Consider the following 27,852-nt stretch of genomic DNA (forward strand, 5'->3'; position numbering starts at 1 on the left):
AGTACTGCTACCGTTCAATAGTCTTGGTTTTTTGTCATATTTTTATTGCTCTACTGTGAGGATGTTTCATGCAATGTGCGAACCCCCTTCTCTTTTTTTTGCTCTGTAATACCTGGAATTATTGTTTGCTTAATAACATGTTTAATTTTTTCCCCCGCTGCACTGTACTGAAAACTGTACAAGGAAGCTGAGGCCTCGTCAGGCGCTACGGGCATTTTGCCTCAGCTTCCTGTTTCTTGGTTAGAAAGAAATAAGTTTTTGAATTCGAATTTGAAATACAAAGCTCAAGGACGGAGTGAAAATAGACGGGCGAGCGCCTTTCATAATAAAAGTAAAGCGCGGCAAACACATGGACGAATGAAAGACGACGAACTAGCGCTACTTCCAATTTTCGTACGGCCTCTGCCTTTTTCGACTGCGCTGAATCACATGCTCCTTAGGTACACGCACCGCCCAGCCTAACCAGATTGCGTACGTGAGCAAGGTTCACAGGAGGTGAAGGAGGAAGGGGCAATGCATTCAGAGGTTGCTGTTGTTTTTAGCTGCTGGTGGGATTATTAGCCTTGCAGTTTTTCTTCTGGCAATTGCTCCGCCTTAGGGACTGTTATATGTTAATTAAAATCGCGCATTTTTGGAAGAGATCCGTGACCTGGAATACCGAAGATATCGCCTCCTCAGCAGCACTCACACACCGGTGCCCAGGCACTATAGAGCTAATTCCCTGACTGCTAAACTACTCTGCGGCAAGTAGGTGAAGCCACCCATTTCGGTAATCGTATAAAACGAACCTTTTCCAGGAAAACATCATTCGCAGAGCTGCTGAGGTGAATTAAACAGCGACACAGGAGGTAGGAAGAAATGCCAGCGGCAACAGAAAACGTTTTTTTTTCATCTCAGTAAACTTGTTCTTGCAGACAATGGTTCGAGGAGGATGGTATGCCGAGAGTGGAGGAAAGGGTAGCCGGAGAATAGTTGCCTTGGAAAGACGAAGGTACGGCGAGAGTGTAGAGAGCAACCGGCGGGTGGCTGCCACTGGCATCGCCCGAAGCGTGGTTACCGTGGAACGAGAAGTGTTACTGTGGATGGAGAAGGCTATGGCGGGAGCGTAGGAAGGCGTAAAATGATTGTGATTAGTACGGGAATTTCCGCAAGGGTGTTATCGTGGAAGGAGCAGGGTATGGTGAGAATATGAAAAATATTAGCATCAGGGTGATTTCCGTTAAAGGAGGAAAGTACGGCGAGAGAGAAAGGCGCGAACTGATGGTGTTTGCAACGGGAACCGTCCGGAGGGTAACCCTGGTAGGAGGACGACGGTTATAGTAGAATGACGAGGATACGGCGATTGTGTAGGAACACGCAACTGGAGGATGGTTTCCATGGGAAGCATACAGAGAGTCGAGAGGAAGAAGGAGGGTGAGGCTGGTAAAAGTGGAGAAATGTAGCATCGTCCATCTGCAGCTTCCGCAAAGCGCGCCACGCGAGAGGAGGGTAATCGCGTCACCACGCTTCTAGGGCACCGGACTGGAGATGACGGCTAGTGGAAAAACAAGTATACATGTATGTGTCAAACCTACAATACCACGCTCGAACTATGTGGATATAGAAGATTTTTTTTTGTCAGTTCTTGCTTTTGTAACTCATGTATATATAATTTTCCTTGGTGACACCTATAAACATGCTGGGATGAATTATTTACATTCATATACATCGCCACATGCAATGGCTAAGAACGCGTTGGCCACTTCACCGTAGATAGCGGTGTAGCTGAAGGATAGGTGCTGGCTCCAGTATTGTTTGACATACCACTACGTTATCTTTCATGGGAACTGGGTACCATTTCGGATGTCCTCTTTTTGGTGTATGCGGATGGTGTAACGGTTTGGTCAGTGGACACTGACCTTAGCCGCCAAGAAGTGCGCTTTCAGACAGCTCGAGACAGGATCTCTCAGTGGTGCACTAAGATTTGCTTGGCACTGCTGGTTGAAAAGACAACCATTTTGTCTATTACAAACCGAAAGGGGTGCCGCCGCCTTTTGATAACACAACACAGCTGTCCTTGGACGGCCAACTCCTCACTACAGCATTGTCGATGCGGGTGCTATGTGTCGTTATGGAAAGTACTCCATCTGCAGCACAGTGGGTTCGATCTGGGCGCCAGAAGGGAGCTAGTATGTTCTGAAGTCTCTCCTTGGCAACTTTTCTAGGTAATCGAGAACCGACCCTCAGTGTCATGCGCAACGCTCATCATACAGTGAGAGGAACAGAACAACCTCTTCCAACAGACTTCATAGGCGCGCTTCAAGCTGACGTGGACGCTGCCACAAAAGATCATATTTGGCACTCGAGTCTTCTCTGTCCAGTTCTCCCTCATGTACGCCGCACATATTCCTATATGACAGTGACGCCGCTTTTCTTTGGGATAGCAGAGCTTGTTGCCATTCGTCACGATTTGTCCAGTTTAAAAGACGGCCTCTGTACACCAACACCAAACCGTCTCCTCCGGTATACCGACTCCACACAAGAATTTCAGGCTCTACGGTGCGTAGCCAGTCCCCTGGGCATCGTTGTCGATTTGTTCACCATTGTGCAATCACATCTGTGCCCTGTCTGAGTTTTGTGGGCTCAAAGCGCTACGAACTGTCTTAGGGAAGTGAACAATGTGTCTCATCCACAGGAAATTACATACTCGCTGCCTTTATCGAAATTGTCCGCAGAAGGTGCCAGACTGCCTGAAAAGGAATTTGTCCGCAGCTGCACGCGAGATTTAATTACTTCGCGTGGATTCAACCTTCTCGGCAATTTTAGTCGCCTTGAGGAGGTGGTATTGAGGAGAATCCGTGTAGGTGTGCTGACGCTTGTGGGGGGATCCTGGACATCACAGACTGCTCTTCTGAACTGCCCCTTCTGTCCTGCTACCGCTACAGAGGCGACGTTAGCTCACTTCATGCTAACTTGGCCCGGACTTCGGGCGGCACGCAAGCGACACTTCGGCATTAAGGGTTGGCCCCAGCCTGCCTCCAGTCACATGACCTTCTTAGCATTTATAACCAACACAGGTCTGCATATGCATATATGACTTTCGCATGCCGGAAGGCATGTCTGCAAAATAAAAAAAAAGCTATATAGAAATGAATTCTCTCATATTCGCTACTGAGTAGATCCTAAAATGTAAGCACCTTCAGAGCTGTCTCTGAATCTCGAGTTATGTTGTGGGAACCATCCGGTCATTTTTTCTCTCGGTTCAACGCAGCTGAGCTTGTGCGAGCTTTTTGATCCCGCTGTCCACTGCGCCGAGCACGGCTTCCCCATGGATCACTCGAAGCAAGTAATTTGGGCCTCTCGGCATAAGGAACTCCAGAGGTATCCTGGTGGCCGCTACTTCCTCGACGAGGACGGTCGGATCCCGAGCCTCGGACAGATCATCACCAACCGACCGCTGGCTGCTCTTCTCAGGGCGAGTGTGATGTCGACACCACTGTGCAGATAAGAAAGCAATGTCCAACCGCCATGCTTAATCAAAGAAAAATACAAATATAAAAAACGTTTCATCACTAATACTAAACAAAAGTGTGTGGCAGTGAAATATTCAGACTACAATGTAAGAGTGCTGCAGCGACACCTCAGTGTAAAAATTGCGTTATGTCAAGGGTATTGTAGTTTTTTTATTTATTATTCAAAGCGCGAATTATTTCTTGAAATTCAATGACGTTACAGGCACAATTCGGCTGTTGAAGCTGCAATCAAAACAGCGTGGCAGAAAAAAAAGAATTATAATTGATTCAACAGGCTGAATTCCATGCGGCGATCAACGTTTGTTAATGTCTTGTGCGTCCTTTGAATTAGGCTACACGTAGTACCAGCTAACCAAGTATTTCCGCGACTGGATCACCAACACAAAGTACAGCCCATTTTCGCCCGCACAAATCTGTTTTTTCAGTCACCGCTTCTGGTTGCCATTCGCAACTGGAATCAGCTCCCGGAAAACGTGGCGTCCATCACTCACCACGTCACATTTGTCGACAGTCTGAAGTGCTTCCTGGGGCTGTGAATGTTGTATGAGCCGCATATATCTACCTGTAATGACGTATTTGCTTCATGTTCGAATTTTGTGTGCACTCGCCTGTTTGTGTATTTTAAGGCGAAAGCCTTTAATGTCTCATCGTTGTAAGCAGCAGTTGTCGACAGAAATGTCATGCTTTTCAGTTGGTCGTAACGGTCGTGACGTCACAGTGCGCGAATTTCAAACGGGGCCAATTGTACTTTGGCTACTAACCATGCAACCAATTGAAGGTGATGCTCCAAGTGGGACTGAGCTTAGTTAATAGCTTAAGTACCCAATTAGCGTAATTAAGTTTTCTAGTGAGGCCATATAAATAAATAAAACCGAGTAGGAAATTGGTCGAGCTCGGGAATCGAACCCACGTCTTTGACGTGCGAGACGAGCGTGCTATCCACTCCGCCATGCCAGCGCGATGGTTTGGAATGAACAAAGGCGCGTCTAGTGAATACGGTGTCTTCGCCCACTCCCATCCTCCTCCCTTTCTGCTGGCGAGGTTCAGGTGTCCACCGAGGTATGAGAGACAGATACATTTCCTTTCCTCAAAAACCAGTTTACCGACGAGCGAGGCGTAGAACCGAATGGGCGACGGCGTTCTATGGGCTCCCTGGCAGCGTTGCAAGACGCTGTCGCGTTCCACACTCAGAGGCGAAGCTTAACATCTTAACCACACATCAGTGACCACACTTTAGGTCAAAAAAGTGCTCCCCTGAATTTTGACGGCTGTCCATCGAGATATGGAGACAGTTACTGCGTAATTTCCTTTCCTCAAATACAATTTTCATTTTCTTCATTACGGGCCCTCTTTGTCTTCTTTCACTCCCACTTCCTCCCTTCCTGTACGATGCGATTCAGGTGTCCACCGAGATGACAGAGAATTGCTGCGCCATTTCCTTTCCTCAAGAAGCGTTGCGTTCAAAGGGCAAGGCATCGCGCCGAACGGGTGGTGGCTTTCCGTGGACTCCCTGGCTGCGCTACAACACGCTCTCGCGTTCCACTCGTAACGGCGAAACTTAAGCGTCATTAATTAGCAGTGAACTAGTTTTCAGGCATTAATCAGTAATTAAGCATTAATTAGTGATTTGTCATCACTTAGTAATTAGTACTCGATTATATGTGACGCCACCAGTGCCACAGAAGCAGCGAAAGTGGTGCGGAAAACGCTTTCGCCTCTACGCACTTTAGGCAGTCAAAGTGCCCCCTGAATTTTCTCCGTATTCTAAACTTTTATTGTACCCCTCTATCTAATGCCCACACGGGCCTTTAGGGTAACTGAATAAATAAATAAATAGAACAGAATCCAAATTTGGTATTCCTAGTCCCTTTAATTGCATAGGCAGTTATACTGCACACGTTAAGTTAGGATTCAGTTCAATGTCCGCTAGTTTGTACTACTTATTCCGCAGATGGCACTTTTTCGAGAGCTTTCCTTTTCAGGCCTACATGGCCCTTATCGCTGACATGAATTTCTTTAGAGAATTCTTAGAGAGAATATATAAAGTATGTTGATTCTTTACTGAAATTTCTTGATTACGAATGCTCTTTGCGCTGCATTATACTTTGTCCAGCAAGAGAACCCCTGTCTTCTGTCGCAACATGACCGCTAATGCTGAAGACGACGCTATAAGCCTCTTACAACGACCCTCTCTCACTCAAGGGCCCATAGTCAGCCATAGACGTCACCGAGTCGGCATGGAGCCTCAGCCACGTAGCCCCCATACGAATGTCTCACTTCGATTAGCTATGCACGAGAACGAATTCGCTTGTATAGTAAACACGACTCAAGAACGAGGCGATTTTCCCCGACAAAGGAGCCCCTTTCATTAAATGGCGTCGGCCGATTCTCATCAGCAAGCTAGAGCGACAATGCAGGGAGCGGCAGATGAAAGGGGATAGTCCGCTTCTTCCATTGCCAAGGGTAGTCCCCTCCTTGCATTGCCACACCATTCTTTGCTTGTTTGTCACTTCAACAGGTTCATGAGAATCGGCAGACGCCATTGACTTGAAGGGTGTCCTTTGGGGAAAAGCCGCTTCGTTCTTTAGTTGTATTAGACTGTATTACTGTGCGGAACTTCCCTCTTGTCCAAGATATTTTTTCTTATACACTCAAGGACAAAAGTCTCCGGACCACGTGTTACTCTAACGAAGCCGATAGCTCTGCTATTAGTCAGTGGCTGGAAACCACAGTTGTGGAGGTAAAAGTTCAATTTTTGTTCTTTAATCTCCACAAGTCCGGTCTCTAGCCACTGTCTTATAGTAAAGCTATAAGCTTCGTTTGAGGAACTCGTGGCCCGGAGAAGTTTGTCCCCGACTGTTCAAGTAAAACTATATACAGAGGACCATCTGCAAGCTCCTTGCCTGTGAAGAATTTCTTGTACGGAGAATCCGGGTACTAAGAAAGAAAGCCGGTACAGAAAGTTCGGGGCTGCTTGGCTTATCTCGTTCAGCATGAGGTCTGAGGTTAAGGTAACTACGCTGACTGCGCCTCACGTAACTTGAGAAAACGCTTAAATATGAAACGCAGCGTCCTAGGTACGGTTAACCAAGGTCATGATGTTGGTCTTTGTATGGCGCATCTGAGAATATTTTTGGAATTGAGCCAACACAGGCAATGAGCTATGATCTGCAATGCAAAATTTTTAGTGTTCATTGAAGGCTGAAACTTGTTTCGTTAAATTTTAGAGGGGGTTCAAAAAAGTTGCTTCCGTTTTTTGTACGGACATACCCCTAGCGCAGCCCTCTTTTTCAGCATAAGAAGTCTGGCCAAACACTAGAAAATCCCCGGCGACTGCCTTTTGCACTGCCTCTTTTACAGCACTCGCTCCAAACTTTGCTCCGAAAGATTGACTGTGCTATAGTTATCTAATTGCAAGCATGCGCCCTCTATTATAGTTAGAAGTGAAGTGTCATAAATTAGTCATCTATCTTATCAATATGACTCGCGATTTTTCTGCAGTCAGCCAAATGTGGTATTACTGTACCCCATCCTTTTACTTTTAAAAGGCTAATTTTAAATATTATTTGCGAGCTTCCCTGAAGCACCTGATATACATGCCAGTCCAGATCGACATTGCGAAGATGGCGTTACCATGATAAACCTATGCTACATTCGCAGAGGCTAGCCAAGGAGGGACCACAGGTAATATACGAAGGTCCTGTGGCGCAGAGCATGGTGGATGCCGTGCGTCAGGCTGGCGGCGTTCTTTCCACCGGAGACCTGGCCGAACACCTTGCTTCGACGGAGCCTCTGGAGGTGGGGCCCGTGTCCACCGTCTATCGCGGTGATGCCAGAGTGTACACCCCTCCGCTGCCCACCCAGGGCGCCGTGCTGCTCGAGGCACTAAACATACTCGAAGGATTCGACCTCCAAGGTGCGTCAGCGACCACAGCAGTGATTATGTAAGAAGGGGTTTGGTGAGTTGCCATGTCCTCTACGGACGTGACAAGGTCCTCGTTGGGCACTTGAATGCACGTCTGGAAAGGACTTCCAGCCAACTAGCTACAAGCAGTGCTGCTGCTGGTGTCCAGGAGGTGAGGCTGGAACTCGCGCAACGAGAAAAGGTGCTCCTGCGGGTCATCGGAATCAGACGCGGGCGTTCTCTTCAAGGCTGAAGTAGAAATTAGGCACATTTTTATTTATTTATTTATACAATGGCGTCATCGGCCCACCTAGTTTAGGCTGCCACTCAATTGTAATACGCCAGCCGGTCCCCTCCACATCTTCAGAGATGTTTCCGTGGATTATCGTGGGGACCCGCGGATTTTGCAACACATCATATGTGAGTGAACTCACGGGTTCTGTGGTGCTGGTAGTGGTATTTGACGCAGGTGCTGCGGCTGGGTGAATCTCGGGTGGTAGCTCATGTAGGCGGTGGCTCTCATGGTAGAGCCGCGTATCCACGACCTCAGGGCGGGAGTCGCAGGGGGCGACGGGAGTGCATTGCATGGAAAGCACAGACTAGACATTTATCCAGCACCTACACCTGATTTGTCTTAGTGTTGGGAAGAAAAATAAAGTAATAGGCGCGAAAGGTGCGGCAGCTTAACTTCAGCACGCGCCTTCAAGCGCCATTTGTCAATAAACATAAGTTCAAGAAAGGCATCGTTCTATAATACTTACATATAGGTGACTCCTGCGCAGCAAAAAAACGTTTTTGGTGCGCTAGCACTTATAGTGGCCATTCCGGCATTTAGCCGTTGTGTTTCAGTTTGTCTAACCCGGTTTGGTGCTAGGCTGCCCACCTTTACACAGACACACACGCGCGCGCACACGCATGCACACGAACGCACACAAAAGCACGCACACACACGGGCACCCACACGAACGCACAGGCACATACACACACACAAACGCACACCCTCCCTACTCTCCCCCCCCCCCCCCCACTGCCACTGCTTCCGTCTTCCCAGTTCCTTTCATTAAACCCCAGTCTTACATTTGGCGGACGTTTCGGGTAACAGCCGTCGAACTCCGCAGCCTTACTCTCCCGTCACTTGCAATGCCTGAAGACATTCAACATCAAGTCGTGGAAGTGGGCCCAGCCGCTATCTGCGCCGGCTGCCTTCACCAAGGGGACCCGGCCATCTGCAGCGGGACTGATGAGCAGGATGTCGAAGACTGGCTCACCCCTTACGAGCAAGTGAGCCTTTACAAGTAATGTAACATTCTCTGAAGTGTTCGGTTTTCCTGATGTCTGGAAACTACGCTCCGAACAACGCTAGAGCGAACGGTCTCAGCAGGTCGGCGAAAGCTTCACAAGCTACATCGATGTCCTTAACCTAAGCAAACGTGTCAACCTCAATATGTAGGAAGCTGACAATATTAAACACATCTTGAACGGTATTGATGACGGCGCCTTTAATATGCTGTAAGCGCGCGACTAGTGCACCGTTGCTGAAGTCATCATCCTCTGTCAAAGACTGGAGGAGCTGCTGCAAGCAGAGGCTCCTCACAAGTCAGCACCCCCGGCCTGTTGAGTCGCTTGCTGGGCTGATGCCGGCGGCTGACATCTGCACGCTGCGTGAACAGATTGAAGACTTTGTTCTTGAAGAAGCGGGGCATCAGCTGTCCCTTCTGCCGAGCACTAGAGAGCTAGCTACATATTTTGCTCCGGCTGTTCGTACCCAAGAGCAGGTTGCCGATGCTCTTCCACCTGCCCATACGCCACCATCTGTAGCCGCTCCATTGGCATGCGTCTACGTCATTGCCTATCCGCCGCCACCTGCCGCCGTTCCGCTGCCTTACGCCGACGTCGTCGCCCAACCGCCGCCCCTATCGCCGCTACGCTGACATAATCGGAGGTCGTCACCAGCCCTCTACCGCCAACCTATCCTTTGCCTCCAGTACCTACGTGAGTGGCGGCTCCTTATTTTCGACGGGCTACGCGAATCAGCAATCCCCGGCGCACCATCGACAACCGGCCCATTTGCTACCCTTACGTCTTGTGTGGTCATGTGGCACGACTTTGCCGCCGTCGTCTCCCAGTCTACGCAACACCCCCTCAAGCTCCCGTGTACTGGCCTTCCACGAGTCAGTACTCTGTGCCTCTGAGCCGCCGTCCATTCGCACTTTTTATCCTGACCGTCCTGCCCTTTCTAGACACGCTGCTCAGTCTCGCCTATGCGGCGTCGCCCCAATACTATTCAGGAGGAAAACTAGGAGCCGCAGTTCCTGAGGTGAGAACTACGTCCCTGTGGAACCTTCCAAGGCCTGGCATATCACCTGCCTGCTAATCTGGTCGAAGTTTCTGTCGAGGGCGTTTATATCATGGTGCTTGTGGGCACCGGCGCTGTGATTTCTGTTATGGACAAAAACTTTTGTCGCTTGTTGAAGAAGGTAAAGACGCTGATTGCTGGACTATAGCTGCGGACGGCCAGAACGGCGCACATCAAGCCGTCCACAGTGTGTACGGCTCGTGTTTTGATTCAGGACTCCCTACACGTAATTGAATTCATCGTGCTGCATGCGTGTCCCCATTTTGTTATTTTGAGCTGGGATTTTCTGTTTTGACATGCAGCTATCATCGACAGTTCGAGCGGAAGTCAGATTCTCTTCTCTGCTCAATCCTTTGCCGGACGCTACTCCTTCTATTGGTTTTGTTAAAGCCCTCGCCGCCGAAGACAACGCCTTTCCCCCATGCTCTTCCGTTCTTGTCCACCTCTCTGGCGACTCTCTTAGCGACGACACTGTCCTCTTTACTCCAGCCCATACTTTTCTGCACCGCAAGTGTCACACTTCCATACATCGTACTGACTGTCTCCGCTGGTCTCTCGAGACTCTTGGTTTCTAACTCATTTTCTTACCCTGACGCTCTGCGCCTTGGTGAATGATTCGGCAGTGTGCAGTCCATCGCATCTCTGCTCATCCGCGAGGAGACCGACGATACATAGCCCGTCGCCATGAACATGCTCAGCTCACCTGCCATTGCACCAGCTCCCTCTTCTACCGAATCGTTCTTACGCGCCATCTACGATGGTCTTCCTCCGCCGCAAAGAACACTGCTTCTCAACCTTCTTCATCAGTTCCGTTCTTCCTGCGACTCTCACCAAATTTTCTTGGGCCGAACTTCCAGCGTCACCCATCGGATTGACACTGGTGTCCATGCGACGCAGCGCCAGCGCCTCTATCGTGTGTGTGCAACCAAGCGCCAGACTATTGACGGGCAAGTCGACCAAATTCATCAAAACGAGGCTATTCAGCCTTCAAGCAGCGCTTAGGCGTCACCCGTTGTCCTCGTGAAAAAGAAAGGGCTTAACACGCTTTTGTGTCGATTACGCCAGTCTAAATAAGATAATAAGCAAGGACGTCTATTCCCTCCCACGCACAGACGATGCTCTGGACTGTTTGGAAGGGGCCGGGCTCTTTTCAACCATCGATTTACATTCTGGGTACTGGCAGTTCCCCATGTAAGCGTCCGATCCCCCCAAAACGGTTTTTGTGACCCCCGACGGATTATTTGGAAAAGACGGAAAAGATGATGGACATCATTTTGCGTGTACTAAAGTGGAAGATGTGCCTGTGGCACCTCAACGACGTAGCCGTCTTTCCCCCGACTTTGAAAGACATCTATACTGCCTGAGGCGTGTTTTGACCTGCCTCTGCGACGCCGGCCGAAGGCTTAACTTGTATAACTGCCATTTTGCTGCGCGTCAGCTGACCACACTAGGGCACGTTGTCTCCAAGGGAGACGTTTGTGCCGACCCAGCCGAACCTCATGCCGTCGCTCTCTTTCCCAAAGCTTCTTCAATCAAAGACCTGCGCAGCTTTCTAGGTCTGTGCTCTTACTTCCGTGCGTTTTTTCGAATTATGCTTTGATTGCTGGGCCTTTAACACAACTACCTCGCAGTTCCGATTTATTACAGCACCTCCCATACTGCGACGTCTCGACTCGACCGCTCTTACTGAGGTCCACACGGACTCCAGTGGTGTTGGCCTGGGCGCATACTCGCCCAGCGCATCTCTGGTTCCGATGAATACGGCGTTTCCTGTGGAAGCCGCACACTTACGAAGATTAAATTTAATTACTTCGTCAGTGAAAAAGAGTGCTGGACCATAGTATGGATCCTTGTCAAATCCTGCTATCACCTCTATGACCGCTCTTTTGAAGTTGTGACGGACTATCATGCGCTTTGTTGGCTTTCCTCCTTCAGAGACCCATCCGGCCACTTTACCCGGTCGGCTCTTCGTCTGAAGGTATATGACATCCATGTGGTCTATCGCTCTGGCTGGAAACATCAAGACGCTGAGGCCTTTCGCGCTGCCTACTTCCAACCGAGATCGCCAGGCTTTCCACCTCTGATACCCACCGCCGTCGCTTCACGTAATCCACATGCACTCAGAGCAACGTGCCGACCCCTGGAGCGCTTTTCTCCTCGACTTTGTCTCCAACCCCACGGCTGCTTCTCCGTCACGTGCTCTCCGCAGCCTTACTTCCCACTCCGGAATTCGTGATAATCTCCTATATTGCCGGAACTACAGCTCAGGTGACCGCAAATGGTGCTCGTTATTGCTCGCCACTTGCGCATGCGAAAATGCGCCTATTTCTACGGCGACCCGCAATGCCGTCACGTGGGAGTTTTCGAAACGTACACCCGCATCAGACTGCGCTACTACCAGCGTAATATTGCCATGTATCATTGTAGTGTCCGTTCGTTCGCGCAAGGCCGCGGGAAAGGGGTGTTATCATTTTTGTTCGGGACGCGAGAAGTGACCGGACTAGTCTCGATTGATCACAGCCATGAAGAGCTGCGTCTACGTGTTTCCGGATTACTCTAGATCATCTGGAACTGTTATCTCGAATTTTCCTTGCCGGCTTTAAATTGAGCGATGCCGCGAGCAGCGGGCATTCGTGGTTCGACGACTGCCGAACACGCTTGTTGCTACGCCGCCGCCGAATGATTCAGTTCTTTGCGGGCGCAAGTCAGCCCAAATGAAGAGTTTCGTTTCGAAGACATTCTCACTGTCTTCTTGACCACTCGACTGCGGTCACTGCAACATGACACCTGGTGGAGGTGCTGGGTAGTGCTGCGGCGTAGGTCATAGCTGTAGCTTCCGTTGGTGTCGTTGGTGAGGGGGAGCCAAGTGCATGATGCACTTCTTCACGGATAACGTCCGTGAGCGACGCCATCTGAGCTTCCTGCGTCGGCTGTGTTAGGGATGGCAGCAGTCGGCGAAGTTCTTCGCGAACAATTTCCGCGTATTAGACCTCAAAGGTTGTACTCGCTTGCTGGGGTATCTTGTGGGGGCTTGTCGGCAGGACTTGAAGTGGTCGATTGTAGTGCCGGGTCCGGGCGTCCAGGGTTTTTCGATGGTTGAAGCTTCAGCTTCAAACTCGGCGACGGTTTGTGGAGGATCCCCGATCAGGCCGGCGAAAAGTTGCTCCTTCACGCCACGCATCAGGAAGGACAGCTTCTTTTCCTCAGTCATGTTGGGGTTGGCGTGCCTGAAAAGACGTTTCATGTCTTCCACATACGCGGTCATGGTCTCATTTGGGAGGCGAATTCTTGTCTGCAGCAGGACCTCCGGTCTTTCCTTACGTACGACGCTCGTAAACGCACTCAGCAGCTGCTTCTTGAAGGTAGCCCAGGTCGTCAGGGAAGATTCGTGGTTTTCAAACCACGTTCTCGCAGTGCCATCCAATGCAAAATAAACATTTCGAAGCTTAGCGCTGTCGTCCCAGGTGTTCAGCTCTGCCACATGGTCGTTCAAGTCCAGCCAGTCTTCTACATCCTCGTGTGGTTCTGCACGGAAAGACGGAGGCGCACGGGGCTGGCGAAGGACGACGGGCGTTGGTAGTGCACCAGGTTCTGTCGTGAGGGGCATAGCTGGATAGCAGGTCACCACCTCCACTAGATGTCACGTTGCAGTGACGGCAGACCAGCGGTCAGGAAGACAGCGAGAACGTCTTTGAAACGAAACTCTTTATTTGGGCTGACTTGCGCCCGCAAAAAACTCAATCACTCGGCGGCGGCATAGCAACAAGCGTGCTCGGCGGTCGTCGAACCACGAATGCTCGCTGCTCCTAGCAGCGTTCAATTTCCTACCTTCGTACCTTCCTAAGTACCTTCGTACTTAAATACGTACATCGCTAGAGGTATCCTCATCGTTCTGCTGGAAAGCCTACCACGTCCTCTCGATCGCGTGGGCACTGATTTCTACTGCCCACTTCCGTACACTGCGGCCGGGAACTGTCGGGCTCTCGTTGAGTTGATCATCTGACAAGGTATGCCGATACTGCGCCCTTTTATCTGCCATAGCGACAGACGTTGCCTCCTTTATTTCGCAGCGGTTCGTCGTTCGCCACTGCTCACCTCGTGAACTGCTCAGCGACCGCCGCACCTTTTTGTCCGATGTCATCAAAGCCTGCTCACCCAGTGCAACGTAATACATCGAACCACCTCCGCCTACCATCCGCAGACCAACGGTCTCATCGAATGATTTAACCCAAACCTCAGGGACATGCTCTCTATGTACATCGCATCCGATCACTGGAATTGGGACCTCATTTTTCCTTAGGTCACTTATACATACAATACCGCTCAGCAGCCCACAACCGACTTCTCTTGTTTCTTTCTTCTTTACGACCATCATCCGCCTGATACAATAGATACCATTCTGCCTTCCGAATCTGACATTTCCGAATATACCGCTGTTTCCGAAGCCGCGTGACACGCAGTAAACTGTCGCCAATTCGCCTTCTCACTCAAGCCTTACATCCAATGTCGGCGGAATTCCGCCTCGACGAAGATCACACCCCATAGCCCTTTTCTCTTGGCACCTTTCTGTAGCTCTGGATGCCGTTCAGTACTCCTGGACTGTTCCAGAAATTTCTCGTGAAGTAGTATCACGGCCCCTACTGCGCCCTGGAGCGCACATCTGCTAATTACGTCCTCGAACCCCACATGCCGAACCTCACGTATGTCTGTGCTCAGCTCAGCCTGACTGTCCTCTCGGTTTGTCTTCGGCGCTGCTTCCGTATTTCCAGTTCCTGTATATATATATATATATATATATATATATATATATATATATATATATATATATATATATATATATAGTTGCAGCAGGTATTGTCGTTCAATGGCCCAGGAATACTTGTAGAAGAAGGGGTCACAACATTGCAATTATCTTCATTTAATACCGACAGTTTCGGACGGAGGACCGTCCTTCCTCAAGGTATACACACGAAAGACCACAATTTCTAATTTTTGAAATTGAAATTGAAATTGAAAATATTTATTTGAGCAGAGCAGTTACAGCATCTGCTGCAGGGGCAGAGGCTAAAGGCTGTGGTGCCTGACGAGGCCTCTGTCCCTCTGCAGTCGACGGAAGTGCAATACAAATTTGAACATAAGAAGAAAGCAAGTCACATAATTAAAACGAATGTGGGTAAATTTTGTCATTATAATCACAACGTTAACAGAGTATGATAAGTACAAAAATGTGCAAGGATATTATACAGAGATTTTGTTCAGTATACAATACATTGAAGGACACTTATAACAAAAAATAAAGTGAAAAACCATGGTACAAGAGAAGGATACAACCTGTGTATGCATGTCATAAGTACTCGTCACTCCCCGTACAAAACACCTGATATTATTAGGACATCTTTAATGTGCTTTTTGAATGTGCTAATATTAGATGCGAAATTTAAGTTACCTTCAAGTTTATTAAGAATTGAAGCCATTTGATAAGGAACTGTTTGTTTACCATAATTGGTTCTAGTTTTTGGCATGCGTCTTTTATTGTGTCGGAAAGGATAAGTAGAGTTCTCTTCCCTGTCGCAAATGTGCAGCTTCCGGAGTTGTACCAACTGAAGTAATTTATAGTAGTATAGCTGGTCGGCCCTCAGCATTTTATATTTTAAGAACAAAGGAGAAGTTTGTAGGAGCTGGTAACGTCCATAATAGTTTTCATAACAACGTAATATCTTTTTCTGCAGTATTATGAGCTTATTGTAATTACCTTTTGTTGTGGTTCCCCACACCATCATCCCATATATTAGTTTTGAATAGAACAGAGAGTTGTACAACAATTGTTTTAGCCATAGAGGAATTATGTGCCCTACTTTGTATAAACATCCTACGGTTCGTGCTAGTTCATTTGTTAGATGATTCACATGTGGCGTCCATGACAATTCTTCCTGGAACCATACGCCAAGGAATTTTTGTTCTTTAACCGAGGAAAGACATTGGTCATCAAACTTAAGTATTATTCTTTTGTGCAGTGGTTTGTTAACTGGGCGAAATACGATAAATGTTGTCTTTTTTGAATTCAGTTCTAGCATATTTTCCTTCAGCCAGCTGGACAGGTGCACTAGGTAGTTATTCACTTTGGTTTCGAGTGCTGTTATCTCCTGCGATGTGAAAAAAATATTAGTGTCATCTGCATACATAATGATCTCTGGTGATTCAGGTATTTTCACAATATCATTAATATACGCGAGGAAGAGCAACGGTCCTAATATCGATCCCTGAGGGACACCCTGAGTTAGTTTTAACTGTGATGAACTTGAGCCATTAATGAGTACTATTTGATAGCGATCATAAAGATAAGAAGATAGAAGTTGCAGGGCAACACCACGTACACCGTACATAGATAATTTGTGTAGTAAGATGTTGTATTGGATAGAATCGAACGCCTTTTTAATATCGAGAAAAAGTCCTACCGTGTATTTTCGATCCTCTATGTTAGAAATTATTTTATCCTTAATGTATAACAAAGCCTGCTCCGTTGATTTCCCTTTTCGAAAACCATATTGACTTTCTGTAATAATGTTATGTTTATCAAAGAATGACACTAATCGGTTATGAATGACACCTTCAAAAATTTTTGAAAGCGTAGGCAGGACGGATATAGGGCGGTAATTTACTAAGTTTTCAGGGCCCGCGCCTTTATATATTGGGGTGACTCTTGCTACCTTTAACTTTTGTGGAAAGACCCCTGTGGACAACATAAGATTTATAATAAAGGTCAAACTAACGGATATCACAGCGGATATATACTTCAACTCAATCGGGCTGATGACATCGATTCCAGCAGCAGCATTATTTTTAAGCTTGTTTATTAACATTTCTACTTCGTGAGGAGTTGTTGGGCGCATGTAAATTGACTCGCATAACGGTGCTATGGTCGATACTGACTGATCAGTGCAATTCTTTGTTGTACAGGCATTCGAGCCTACTTTAATAAAAATGCATGTTCATAGCATTGGCGAGAGCATCACCGCGCACAATCTTGCCATCAATGGTGATTTCAGTAATGTTTAAACACTTTTTAGTTCTTCCAGTGAGTGCATTTACTGCATCCCACACCTTTCTAGGATTTTCTCTTATGCTGTCGAATTTACTATGGAAGTATTCTGCCTTAGCTTTCTTCAGATCGGATGTTAGTGCGTTCCGATACTTTTTAAATTTCAAAAATAAACCTGGGTCTCTTTTGTGTAAAAATTCGTGGTACATTTTGTCCTTTGTTTTTATGCGACTGTAAAGAAGTGAATTCATCCATGGTTTTCGGAATTTTTTGTTTCTACGAGAAATGACGTTTTCTTCTGGAAATGCCACATCATACGAGGAACGTAACAAGGTGAAGAATATATCGAAGGCTTTGTTAGCGTCTTTTTGTTTATAGATTTCACTCCAATCAACTCTTTCTATCAGACGAGCAAAGTACTGCAGAGTTTCATCAGTGATTTTTCTACGCGTATGAAGCAGCGCATCCGCGTCTTTCCTGGTTTTCTTTTGGGATACCGCAATAAAAAATAATGGCAAGTGGTCGCTCAAGTCAGATGAGAGCACTCCAGAATAAAATTCATGAGGTTCTAAATTTGTTACGCATACGTCCAACAGTGTTGCACTCTGTGTGGTTATTCTTGTTGGCATGCGTATGCTGTTTTCGGAATCGTATGTAGAAAGAAGAGTGTTTAGTTCGCTGGCGTGAAAGTCATTGGATGAAAGGTCTATGTTTATATCTCCCAGAATAACGCATGAATATTGTTTTGCACCAATGAAGGAAAAAAACGTGTCAAGAAATTGCAAGAAGTGTCTTCTGTGCCCCATTGGAGGACGATACACAACTAAGATCACGAACTTCCCAACTCGTGCTCCTAGGCATTCAATATCTGGTGATATGAATGAGAAATCTTGTAAAATTTCATACGTTAGTGTTTCCTTAAAATATACAGAAATTCCTCCGCCTCTCTTGTGTTCGCGATATACATGCCGAGGAATGTAGCCGGAGAAAAGTGGTGCATCATCAGGAGTTGTAATCTATGTCTCGGAAAAGGCCAGGATGTCATAATTTATTTTGAACGGTTCAAGAAACGTATTTATATCGTCACTCTTATTTTTAATACTTCGAATGTTCACATGCATTGCGGAAAAAGTACTATCTCTGTTGCTGTGCTGGTTATTGAATTCCTGGGTGCTATAGTAGCTACACATGCTTAACCTGTAGTGTGCTGGTGTGTTTGCTGGTGTTTCGCTTGCTACTCTTATGTAGTAATCAGGGCCAGGTCCGCGTGACTAGCGATTTGAATAGCCGACCCATGTTCTTCTTTACGGGCAAGTATTTTTCCGCCTGCAGTCCAAACGAACTTCCAACCGTTTTCCTTCTTTTTCTTGATTGCAGCAGAAAGCAGTACCTTGTTTGCCTGAGTTATTACAAATCTACTCCACCTTGGGGAATTCCCCTAAACATTTGACCAGTTAGGTGTTCATTGACAAAAATTGGTTTTCCGGTTTCATCACCCAGCACAGTGGTATCAACTCTTTTTTTTTTCTGCATTTGTTCAGAATGTCATTTCGCTTGCTTCTGCGCACAAACCGCACGATGCCGCCGCGGTGGCTCAGCGGTTATGGTGCTCGGCTGCTGACCCAAAGGACGCGGGTTCGATCCCGGCCGCGGCGGCTAGAATTTCTTTGGAGGAGAAATTCTAGAGGCCCGTGTACTGTGCGATGTCAGTGCACGTTAAAGAACCCCAGGTGATCGAAATTCCCGGAGCCCTCCACTACGGCGTCTCTCATAGCCTTTGTCGCTTTGGGACGTTAAACGCCATAAACCAACCAACCAAACCGCACGATGATGTTTTGCACATCTGAATTCTGCGTACGAACCCAGTGGCATGCATCGATATCAGCAGTATCAACTTTTTCACCAACATGGTCACCTATCTTTTGAACCACAGTGAGGGGATCAGTTCCGGAGGAAACACCTTTGATTTCTAGGTTGTTCAATCTTTGATATTGTTCAAGGTCTTCACATTTGCGTGCTAAGCGTTCGTTTTCTGCCTTCAGTTCCTGATTCTGTCTGAACATTTCTTGCATTTCTTGCCTGAGCTGCTTTATTTCATCGGCTGTGTTCTTCACTTCGGTGCAAACATCAGTGCAGAATGAAACACTGTCTTTCAGCTCGCGCATTTCAGCCCTGAAATCACGCTTAAAATTTTCAAATGCGGTTACCAACTCTTGCAGCTCCTTCATATCTGTGGTTTCTTTTTCACACTCTTTTCCAGCGTTTTTTACGTTCCCCTTCCCCATTCTAACACATCATGCAGCAAGGGCAGTAGTCGGCAGCAGTGCACCACAATAACAGACAAAATACATAAGGTAGAAACAGTTGTACACTGGAATTCTCACCTGCAAAAGCAGAGAGCAGAGAACGTTCCTTAGACAGGTGTGGTTAGCGCACTGCCGCCGAACTGCGTGGTGGGCTCGTTGCGGATGCCTTTTTATGCCGTGAATGGCCCCGGAAGCGCTGATAGCCTCTTCCCCTGTAGATTTCCGTGACGTAGGTATGGCGTTGCAAACGATGATCTTGCTTCCAGAATGCTATCTGTCTGGAACACGGCGAACGGGTTTTTGTTGCGAGGTAGCGCAGGATGCGCCGTGCAGTAAATCTGCAAAAGCAGAGAGCAGAGAACGTTCCTTAGACAGGTGTGGTTAGCGCACTGCCGCCGAACTGCACCGTACGCAAAAGGCACCGTAGGTGTTCTAGGTTCTAGGCACCGTACGCAAAAGGGAGAGGTGAGACCACTCTCTCTCCCGTTAGAGGAAAGGGACGCAAAGTCGGTATATATATATATATATATATATATATATATATATATATATATATATATATATGTATACCCTGAGGAAGGACGGTCCTCCGTCCGAAACTGTCGGTATTAAATGAAGATAATTGCACTGTTGTGACCCGCTCTTCTACAAGTCTTCCTGGCCCATTGAACGACAAGACCTGCTGCAACTATATATATATATATATATATATATATATACACCCCGCCGCGGTGGCTCAGTGGTTATGGTGCTCGGCTGCTGACCTGAAAGACGCGGGCTCGATCCCGGCCGCGGCGGTTAAATTTCTTTGGAGGAGAAATTGTAGAGGCCTGTGTTCTGTGCGATGTCAGTGCACGTTAAAGAACCCCATGTGGTCGAAATTTCCGGAGCCCTTGTTACGACCCAACTTGAGACCCGCGATGATAACGGTGGCGGATTCAACATCGGAAATTTCGAAAGGTCGTTTGACCCCCAAGATGACCCCACCAAAAAGAATGACTAGCTGGGAAATGGCAGATGGAGCTCTTCCCACGCTCGGCCCGGTGCCAACGACCTTCCCTTCTAGAAGCGGCCGACGATACGTCAAGGGAAGAAAGGAATTCACCTCGTCTGAGAAGACCCGGAACGAATCAGAGGAAGCCAGCGCAGCTGCGGCCGCGGCGCCATCATGCCCCACCTGTGTTCGATGGACACGAGCTGCTAACAGTATGGTTGCATCGCAGTGCGAAAGAGCTGCAGACTTACGTTTCCTCCTCGCCAGTTCCCACGGGTGGACTCTAATGGTGTCTTCGACTGGTCGCTCCCACGATCCGGTTCGGATTTGGCAAGGTGAGAGCCGCTCTAGCTCCGAGCGCACAGCGAGACCGGTCAAGCCGAATGGTCAGCAAGTTTTCAGAGCGAAAGCGCAAGAAGGAGGGAAAGGACCTAACTTCCGGAATCGCCACACCGCAGTGGCGCTGCGGCTGGTGTCAACGACAGCAATCACACAGTCTGCATCGCCCACGCTGCCGTCGCCGCTGAACCTGTATCGCTGCCCCAGCAGTTCTTCGTCTCCGGCTCGCGTCGAAAAAAAAAAAAATTAGTGTCCCGTTGTACCACTCTGGATATGCCGCGGCAGCCCCCAGATGTGACAGCAACACAGACGGCGTACCCAGCTTAATGATTCGTCTGCTTTTCGACATTTCCCCTCACAGAGCCACACAGCAGGGACGTTTAAAGCGCCAAAACTTGCTTCTACGGATGCGTAAGAATGCCTCGCCAGACCGGTCGTGATGTGCCCTGGCTACCCTGGCTTCGCATCCGTCTCCGCGAAACGGCGGAAGTGGCTCTGTCACGTGAACACATCTCGGGGCCGCTCCGACTTTTTTCTCGGAGCGCCTCAGAGCGCTCTGAGCTGGAGGCGGGCTCTCTGAAAGAACCAGCCGAATGTAGTCAGAGCGCTTGATTTCGACCAGCCGAACGTGCGGCTGCATCTCGGAGCGCTCTAGAGCTATCTGAAACGACCAGTCGAAGACACCATAAATCAGGTGTCTTCGTTTGCTGCGTTGTGTAGTGTCGATCTTTGTGTCACGATGAATTGCCGCCTGGTGAAAGGGCGGAGCCTTGGGCTATTTAACCTGCGCCCAAAGTGAGCACGAAGGCTCTGAACCTTGGGTAATAGGTTCCTCCAGTGGCTCTGGGCCCTGGGTAAAAGGCTCATCCAGTCGCTCGACGTCAGGAACTCTTAATTTTTGTTTCTTTGCTCTTTTCTTCATTATGTAAATAAGTGTCTTAAAAAAGTGCCATTAAACCTGCTTGTTTTCGTATCCCCAACCTTCGAAGCTTCGGACCGTTTCCTCATCACGGACGAGCCCCCAGGGTGACGCAACAACTGGCCACGCTACCCGAGGTATGACAACTGGTGGCAGCGGTGGGATGCTGCTATCCGAGTTATAACAACTGGTGAACAGCGGTGGGATCCGAAGCCTGGGGTTCGAAGCCTGGGCGACCTAACAACTGTGGATCAGCGATGGGGATCTGAAGCTACAAGCGGCAACAACGGTCGGCCAGTGAGAGTGCAGCTGTCTTGGGACATGATCACGTGTGTGGGTGAGTGCTTGGCTATTCCTCTGATGTGTACCAGGTTCTAAAAGAGGGTTAAAATTTAGAACTGGTAGACACCTGTGCTTAAATCATAGAGGTTTGGTATTTTTGCATAGTTGTTTTGGAAATAGCTCAGACTCAGAACTATCACGGACAAGGAGCCGGACCTGTTGCTGTTGTGTGAGGAATTGGGGATTGATACAAGTGGTTTGGCACGAAAACCCCTGATCATTCAGGCAATTACTGATTTGGGGGCAGATGATGAGGTGCTCAGTGAAGCGTGGAGCCTCATGGAACAAAAAAAAGGAAGAGCAACTCAGACAGCAGAAAGAGGGGGGAAAAGAGCAGCTCAGACAGGAGAAAGAGCGGGAAAAAGAGGAAGAGAGGCGTGAGCGTGAACGTGTAAATGAAGCAAAACTGCAGGAGCTAAAGGTTGAGCTTCATAAGTTAGAAATGGAGTTGAGCAAGAGGTCGGGCAGTTGTCCCCAGCAAGTGGTACCCCTTCTCAACGAGGAGGCAGACTTGATGGGTGAAACGATTCTGCAGCGGGAGATAGAGCTCCGTAAGTCAAGAATGGAGTTGAGCAAGACGTCGGGCAGTTGTCCCCAGCAAGCGGTACCTCTTCTTAACAAGGAGGCAGGCGAGACGTGTGAAACGATTCCGCAGCAAAGCCTCCGCGTGGAGAAAGAAGTGGAAAGGCGAAAACTTCGCGAGGCGAAGTGTAGTGAGAGACGGGCTGAGCTAGATAAACTACGCGAACAAGAGGTGCAGGAGCACAGGCGTAAAGTTCAGTTGCTGAAATGGGAAACAGCGAGAGCTCGCTTGAGAGTTTTTCAAAGAGGAGAAAGTTTCAAAACTTTCATCGCAAATGTTGACCAGATTTGCGCAGAGGAAGAGCTGGACCAAGGTTATTGGTCAGCGATGTTGGTAGCCATCCTCCCATGTGATGTAGTCGAAGTGTTAGCGCGCTTGTCTGACGAGGAATTCAACAATTATGAGACAGCGAAAAGCGCTCTCTACAGGTATTTTGGCATACGTGTAGAGGCCTACTACAAATGTCGAAGTGTTGGCAGCGGGCTGCGCGCCCATATGAGTGTCAGCGACCAGCCTAGGGACCCCGCTTGGTCAGCTAGGGACACAGAAATTGCTCAGGAGAGTAAAGAGAGGGCAGGTTTAAGCCCAAAAAGAAATGCCAGCTCGGCAGCTGCAGGGGCAGCATTTGTGGATTTAGAGGCGGATAAAGAGAGCTGCGGCAACGCCAGCCGTAAGAAAGAGACAGGAGATAATTTGGTGGAAGGTGCAGGCATTAAGGAAGGGAGTGAGAAGGCCGGTGCTAGGCCTGGGAGAGATGCCGCTATGGCAAATGAGGCACAGGTTCCGCGCCCGAAAAAATGTAGTGTGTTGCAATGCCACCGCACCGAAAGACAGCTTTCCGAGAAAGAGCGTCACGGAGAGTTACCGGATAGCAGCGCTAAAGCGCCAAGTCAGAGCGCAGAGCCAGCTGGAAAGGACGATGCTACTCGGATTGTTGCGGTAACCGAGAACATTAATAACGCTGCTCCAAATTGTAGACTTCATGACAGCGAAATAAGCTCTGTAGAAATTGTAATGCCGACAGATTGTTTTGAGTTTCCGACGAGCAGTGGCCGACGTATAGCACCCCTTCACAGTTCGATAGCAAGCGCAGAATGCGGCTCAGCGCTGCATCAAAACAAAGAGCAGCAAAGCGAAAGCCAAATCACAGCGGCTAGTAACGGACCGCAGGAAAATGGGCTGTCATGCTCGGAGGAAATAGAAGCGAACAATTCGACAGTTGAGCCGCCGCCTAGCACTGTGAGCAAAGCGCAAGTAGCATCGCTACGCAAGAAAAACCGTGAACGCGACAAGCATTTGAGAAATGCTAGGACAGTTGTTGATGCTGATGCAAAGGCCGGTAGATTAACACAGGACGGCACCACGAAAGCTAATGACGGCAAAGGAAAATCAACAGTGAAATTTTCTAGAGGGCGGTTGCGCACGATAAAAGCCAAGTTGACTGCCCTTGCGGGGCGAAAGCACCCTTCTCCGTTGAGAGTACTAAGACGGCATTGCCCTTGGACATGTGACGCATGCGACGTGCCATGGAGAATAGCGCGCGTCCGCCACACAAAGGGGCGCTGCAGAAAGCGCGTGACTCGGAGGGGGACGCGACAAGCAGGGACAAAAAATTGGAGAAGGCGCCCTTTCCGCAGTAGGTCGCGTGGAGGCGGAACAAATCAACCCCGCAGTTTTCTTGAAGCAGCGGCTTGTTGACCGGTCGTCCGACCACTACCACGCAGGGCGCGGCTGAAGAATGTCAAGTTCGGGGAATAAGTGTTTGCCTTTTTTTTGTTGCATTGACTCACTGTAAAAAAAAAAAAAACGAGACAGGGGTGAAGGCAAACAAGTTCCCAGCTTTTAGTGGTAATGCTGAGTGGTTTTTGTAAAGTACGAGATTTTCACTCAGTTATGGAGCTTTTGACGATGTTTTCTTTTTAAAGTACGTGCAAGAAGGGCAAATTAAATAGAAACGCTTACGCTCTTAGCCGTTCTTTTTAAGCAGTCGGGGATGCTTTTCATGAACCAAAATTGCTGCTCAGTTTTTTTTCGTGCGTTTTTGAGTGATTGTGTATCGTAGCAGGTTCGGTTTTTCTCAGATTACGTGGGTCCTGAGAAGTTTCAGTGTGAGCTATTCTCAACGTCTATACTACCGAGATTGAATCCCTCTTTTCAACTGGTTTGCTCGGAGGGAAGTTGAGTGCTTGTTTGGACATGTGGTTGAAGTTTCAGGTACGCCTCAAAGAATTTGGCCGACGTAATAGAAGGTAACGTTGCGAACGGCAGAGGGCTTCTGGCATACTTCTGCGTCCAATTAGCCCAAGTCGTCTCTTCATGCAGCAGCGGTGACTGCTACCCGCCGAGACTCGTCTGGCGGGGGAGGAAGCTGTTACGACCCAACTTGAGACCCGCGATTATAACGGTGGCGGATTCAACAGCGGAAATTTCGAAAGGTCGTTTGACCCCCAATATGACCACACCAAAAAGAATGACTAGCTGGGAAATGGTCGATGGAGCTCTACCCACGCTCGGCTCGGAGCCAACGACCTTCCCTTCTAGAAGCGAACGACGATACGACAAGGGAAGAAAGGAATTCACCTCGTCTGAGAATACCCGGAACGAATCAGAGGAAGCCAGCGCAGCTGCGGCCGCGGCGCCATCATGCCCCACCTGTGTTCGATGGACACGAGCTGCTAACAGTATGGTTGCATCGCAGTGCGAAAGAGCTGCAGACTTACGTTTCCTCCTCGCCAGTTCCCACGGGTGGACTCTACAACAGGTGTCTTCGTTTGCTTTGTTGTGTAGTGCCGATCTTTGTGTCGCGATGAATTGCCGCCTGGTGAAAGGGCGGAGCCTTGGGCTATTTAACCTGCGCCCAAAGTGAGCACGAAGGCTCTGAACCTTGGCTAATAGGTTCATCCAGTGGCTCAGGGCCCTGGGTAAAAGGCTCATGCAGTCGCTCGACGTCATGAACTCTTAATTTTTGTTTCTTTGGTCTTCTCTTCATTATGTAAACAAGCGTCTTAAAAAAAGTGCCATTAAACCTGCTTGTTTTTGATATCCCCAACCTTCGAAGCTCCAGCCCGTTCCTTCATCCCGGACGAGCCCCCTAGGAAGACGCAACAACTGGTCACTCTACACGACTTGTAACACCCTCCACTACGGCGTCTCTCATAGCCTTAGTGGCTTTGGGACGTTAAACCCCATAAACCAAACCATAAACCACAGATATATATATATATATATATATATATATATATATTTAGGCAGTCTACTCTGGCATCGCTTACGCCGGGGGCAGAGCGTAGGACTACGGAGGTCCAGGTGGGAAGGGGATGCACCCAGCACCTCCATGAATTGCAGGGCTGTGTTATATTTCCTCGCAGAGACCGAGCTTCTCTAACTGATCTTGCAGTGTATTCAGGTGTACCCACCACCAAGAGAGTATAGGGTGACTATATATGTATATATGTGTATATATATATATATTTTTTTTGGTGTATCTGTGTGTGGGTCGCACTGCCTCTAATAATTTTTTATGCGTATTTTTCTGCTATGTGCTTTGTGTTTCCCACTTACCTCTTCTGTGCCCGCCCCTATAAAAGGGGATGCATTCACAATGTAAAATCACTCCTGAAGAAGATCGGTCTTCCGATCGAAACGTCGAGTTTAATAAATATGTTTCCTTTAACGAAGCGTATACTTCGCTATATATATATATATATATATATATATATATATATATATATATATATATATATATATATATATATATATACATATATACATATATAGTCGCCCTATACTCTCTTGGTGGTGGGTACACCTGAATACACTGCAAGATCAGTTAGAGAAGCTCGGTCTCTGCGAGGAAATATAACACAGCCCTGCAATTCATGGAGGTGCTGGGTGCATCCCCTTCCCACCTGGACCTCCGTAGTCCTACGCTCTGCCCCCTGCGTAAGCTATGCCAGAGTAGACTGCCTAAACACCGGCAGTCATTTCCAGCATGGTCCTTTGTTCTGGCGTCAATTGGCAGCATGAGAGTTTTCTCTTAAGTAGCACAGCCGACCAAGATGTTGACGACTGGCCGTCGTCGTACGACTACGAAGGAGTCAGCAGCTACAACTGGGAAGGCTTCATCAGGCCGAATAACGTGAACTTTTACTTTACGGAGGTAGCAAACCTCCGGTTTCACAACCATGAGGCGGACCTACCCATTTGGCGCGTATTTAAGAAAAGTTTTGCAGAAGTGTTCGGCCGCCCTGCAGTGCGAAAGCTCCAAGCCGAAAAACATTTAGGTGATCGTTACATTGAGTGATTGCGATGGTTGCGTTACATTGAGGACATCGTTCACCTCTGCAAACGTGTCAGCTTGACCATGCCCGAAGAAGACAATACTCATCACATCCTCAAAGGTATTGCTGACGACACATTTCAGATGCTCCTCGCGAAGAATCCTGCCACCGTCAGTTTGGTCATTAAGTTTTGCCAGTGCTATGACGAGCTTCGCAAGTAGTGCGCTTCTACGCGGTGCTCCGGTGTCTGCTAGGCGGCTGCCCCCACTTTTTTCCTGCGGGGTCCTACTCCTGAGGGCTCCCCTCTTCTCCACTAAATCAAAGCCTTTGTTCGCGAAGAGGTATTCCACCAGCTGAACCTTATTTCACATTTCCATGAACCCACCCGCCTTGTTCCAGACTGGGCCCCACATTTGGCCCCTACCATACGCCGTGTCTACGAGGACCACGTCGCTGATGTGCTGCCACCTAGCCATGTGCTCCCGCCTGTGACAGCACTCCTGAAATACGCCGAAGCGGTGGTCAGGCCGCGAATTCAGGCCTGACCCGAATCGTGCCAAGCCGTCCCTTCTTACTGTCCTCCACCGCCATCTGTGTCCCTGTCTCATGGTCCGTTCTCAAAAACCCGCCCACATCCTACGAATCCTTGGCGCACTGCGGACAACCGACTGATCTGCTACACCTTCCGTCTGCCCGGCCATGTCGCCCGACTTTGCCGGTAGCGCCTTCTACCCTGTCGACCTGATCTGTGCTGCTACTCGTACGATGCTGATCCATCCTCGCCGAGAAGGACGTCCGCCCCCCTGTGTTTCCAGATTGCCCAATTTCCACCACTTGCTGATCACCTTCCCCGTTTCGCCGTTTCGTTTCTCCGATGTTGCGACGATCTAACTTCACCCTTGGGGGAAGCTAATAATCGCAGTTTCATGGGCAAGAACTGCGCTTGTTTCAAACTCCTCAAATCCTTCGTGTCGTTCCGCTAATGCAATCGTAGTGTTCATAGAACGCACTGCACTTGTGAAGCGCTTTGCCATCGGTTCGGCAAAGTGACCACTCCACTTTCTGAGTTTTCGCTCCGCGCCGCCTCCTCACAGCGCAAACATCCCTCCGCCGAGTGTACGGCCCGTGTCCTCCTTGTAGATGTTTGACGAGTTTATTGCTCTGTCTCACTGCTCACACGACATCATCCTGCGATGCATCTTTCTTTCGGCTCATCGTGTCATTGTCTGCGTCCGAGCAGAAATTGCCTTTTCTCCACTGTGTGGCTCCCCCTTGTGC

The 27,852-nt window shown here is 48.6% G+C and overlaps 1 protein-coding gene across 1 annotated transcript in view; it reads left to right on the top strand.

The window, feature by feature from the left end:
• LOC149347289 (uncharacterized) overlaps positions 1-27,852 on the top strand; it is an 87,640-nt gene that overhangs the window by 23,374 nt on the left and 36,414 nt on the right. The window contains exons 4-5 of the mRNA XM_089586986.1: positions 3,251-3,454; positions 7,173-7,428. Coding sequence (XP_089443112.1) covers positions 3,251-3,454; positions 7,173-7,428 — 460 coding nt within the window. The remainder of the gene's footprint in view (positions 1-3,250; positions 3,455-7,172; positions 7,429-27,852) is intronic.

This window comes from Amblyomma mixtum, chromosome 4 (genome assembly GCF_055824585.1).
Source record: "Amblyomma mixtum isolate Tamu chromosome 4, ASM5582458v1, whole genome shotgun sequence".
Lineage (NCBI taxonomy): Eukaryota > Metazoa > Arthropoda > Arachnida > Ixodida > Ixodidae > Amblyomma > Amblyomma mixtum.